The sequence below is a fragment of the Amphimedon queenslandica genome, unplaced genomic scaffold, assembly GCF_000090795.2.
Source record: "Amphimedon queenslandica unplaced genomic scaffold, v1.1 AMPQUscaffold_8550_Cont19506, whole genome shotgun sequence".
NCBI lineage: Eukaryota > Metazoa > Porifera > Demospongiae > Haplosclerida > Niphatidae > Amphimedon > Amphimedon queenslandica.
In genome coordinates this window covers 1-2,627 of record NW_003551173.1, presented here as the reverse complement: position 1 = coordinate 2,627, position 2,627 = coordinate 1, and the positions used below count along the sequence as shown (strand labels likewise).

Genomic DNA, 2,627 nt, shown 5'->3' with positions numbered 1-2,627 from the left:
CGACTCTGTGGAATATGGTATCATTATAATAATCTTCTAAACACAATTGTATGAAGTTACGACAGGCCAGAGGAGCCTCTTTGGACCACAGTTCAATATCAATATCAGTCGCGACGCCAACGGTATGCTCACGTGAATTTTATTTTCCAAGTGACGTCATAATGGCTGCCAAGTGATGGCTAAAGCTGTGTTTAGTTTTGTGCAGTTTACAAGATGGTGGGTAGTCTATAGCTCTAAGAAGCAAACTCAAACTTGAAGCAAAAAGGTATAGAATCAATTGGTTAGTTTTCAGTCTGAAATGTAAGTATATTTTGCTTGTTATTGTCGCTGTTTGGAAAATGGTGTACACTATCTAGGTATATAATAGTACTGGGACTGGCCAGAACAGCTCAGAATTAGGTATGCAACTGGCCTATTAGTAGATCTTTGTGTATGCAAAGTTTCGTTTTGATACTGTTGTCTAGAACGACAGTTGCATCCATAATGTAGATTCAGCCTGCATGGTCCATTCTTTCATGCCATATTTTGACTGTTCTGTTCCTTTTTTCTACAGATTCCACACTCAGGATCATCAATCAAGTCATTTTACCTCAATAGAATTGTTTGAAATCCTTTTAGAGCTAGATTTTATACTTGTCATTATAGTCATATTATGTGCCATTGACTTTCAGAGACCACAGCATCCTTATTTCTTGCTGGAACAACTTTAAACTTCTGGAGTATATTCTTCTAGCTACTATCTTGTTGTAAGCAAATGGACAAGAAGCTGGAGTTGTCTAGAACAATGTACGCATCCGTTAAATTGAAGGACATCAGTTGCTTGCAGTTCTGTTATAGTTTATTTAAACTGGTTGATATTTTTTATGATGATAAATATGTATGTTCTGTGTATTGTATGCAAATTTCATAGTAAAACTATTAAATGAAAAATAAATATAAAATAAAGTAGCAACTCATTAATTATTCATACTGTCAAGTGTATTACAATAAAATTATACAGGCTCTTATGACTTCCGGTACCGTTGGCGTCACGACTGATATCACCCAGTGTGGTCTTTAATAGTACCTGAGGGGAGGGGCCAGTAGTCACTAATACAGCTGCTGCTGGATTAACTACCTTTCCTTTAGTAGGAGGCTCTGTTATATATATGGAACTCATTTCTGGAGAGGTTGAGCTCAAATCACTGAAATCAGGATTACTCTCCGTATATCTACTCAGTATATTGAAATCACGTGTTTCTAAATTATTTTTGAAAAAATAATAATCATAGCAAATAAACAAAAATACTATTAAGACACACAAAGCAGAAATAATGCAGAATGCATTCAAAATATTATTACTATTATTAAAGGGTAATACCATAAAGTTATTTCAGTTTATCAGGTATTCTTTCAGCAGCTGCACGGTCTCCTGTTCCCTTCACAGCATCAATCAAAGTCTGCCATGTTCTACTAGTTACCTTATCTTCTCCTCTCAGCCATGCTTTTATAGTCTTCCTTAGTTTCTTATGTGCATTACCACCACCGTCTTCAATAACATCAAGTGTTGTTGGTCCTAGTAGGCCTAACTTCAGCCCCAAGTTATTCCATTCTGCTGAACCAAACATTGCTTCATGTAACACTGTTAGCACTTTATCAAGATCCTCTATACCTGTATTAGCATTAAAAGATTATTATTGTACATGTATCATGCCAGGTAGCCTCTTACTTAGCTGTCCAGCTCCATGATCACTATCAGGATTAACAGTGGTACTGTTGTGATGAGGCTGTGCTGGTAAAGCACCAGTAGCTATATGAGTCACTACATAATAAAATTAAGTAATGTAGTTTCAATCATTGCATCATGTGGAGTAAAGTAAACTAAAATTCTGGCAACTGTTACTTTAAAATTATTTAGTAAATACATGTGAGCTTACTGATAGTCAAGAACTTTTCAACATCATTAGTATCTTTTTCCACCACAAAATGGTTTATAGTCACACCAGCCAAAACAGCCAAAATAATTATTAACATGCAACAAATCCAATTCCTGCTAAAAAAATTGAAGATTAGAAATGCTACAATGGAGTCTTACTTTGCAGGATTTTTTATGCGATTAGGTTGCACCTCTTTTGCTGAGCAACTGTCTAGTGCAGACACTTGTGCTGTTACTATAATTATAATAACAAAAAGGCACATTATCAATTAGTATTATTAAGAATATACATAGTTTAAAATTTTGATAGATTTTTTTAGTTATTACTGCTAGATATGCCATAATTTTTAATTTATTTACCTAATCCAGTGGGTTGCACTGTGGGCCTTGCAGTAGATGAACCTTCTGATGATGGCTCAGCTCCTAGGAAAAAATTCTTGTAAACATGACATGATTAGTAATTCCACATGCAATCTCTTAAAATATTACTAACGTGAACTGGATGATTGAGTATCTTTAAACCAACATTTATAGCTATCATCATCACTTTGCAGTACTTCTGAGTGTGATCGTCGACATTGAGTACAACTGGTTGAAGATTCATTCTGGACAATGCAAAAACAATGTTTGTTTTGAGGGCATTTGAATGCAAAGATATGGTTTTTGCCAACTTTGAGATCATTGCTGCTTTTTCTGACAGCATCTATAACCA

General features: G+C 35.0%; 1 protein-coding gene and 1 long non-coding RNA gene across 2 annotated transcripts; one reads left to right on the top strand and one right to left on the bottom strand.

Annotated features, from left to right (window-relative positions):
• Nucleotides 1-110: 110 nt before the first annotated feature.
• On the top strand, nt 111-934 carry LOC109591274 (uncharacterized). The gene is made up of 2 exons (XR_002189737.1): nt 111-399; nt 554-934. It is a non-coding gene; the product is annotated as an uncharacterized LOC109591274 (long non-coding RNA).
• Nucleotides 935-1,274: 340 nt separating this feature from the next.
• LOC109591275 (uncharacterized) lies at nt 1,275-2,621 on the bottom strand. Its single transcript, XM_020007036.1, has 6 exons — nt 2,409-2,621; nt 2,276-2,338; nt 2,075-2,150; nt 1,917-2,029; nt 1,709-1,801; nt 1,275-1,651 (listed from the first exon to the last, which is right to left on the bottom strand). The coding sequence occupies exons 4-6, from the start codon at nt 2,011-2,013 to the stop codon at nt 1,368-1,370; spliced, it is 474 nt and encodes a 157-aa protein (XP_019862595.1). The 5' UTR covers nt 2,014-2,029; nt 2,075-2,150; nt 2,276-2,338; nt 2,409-2,621; the 3' UTR covers nt 1,275-1,367.
• Nucleotides 2,622-2,627: the final 6 nt, after the last annotated feature.

Excerpts from the sequence above, each read along its gene's own strand:
- LOC109591275 (XM_020007036.1), bottom strand. The coding sequence starts at position 2,013 with ATGTTAATAATTATTTTGGCTGTTTTGGCTGGTGTGACTATAAACCAT. Across the intron at positions 1,802-1,916 it reads TGAAAAGTTCTTGACTATCA|TGACTCATATAGCTACTGGT; the intron begins GTAAGCTCACAT and ends TTTATTATGTAG. Across the intron at positions 1,652-1,708 it reads TCATGGAGCTGGACAGCTAA|GTATAGAGGATCTTGATAAA; the intron begins GTAAGAGGCTAC and ends ATGCTAATACAG.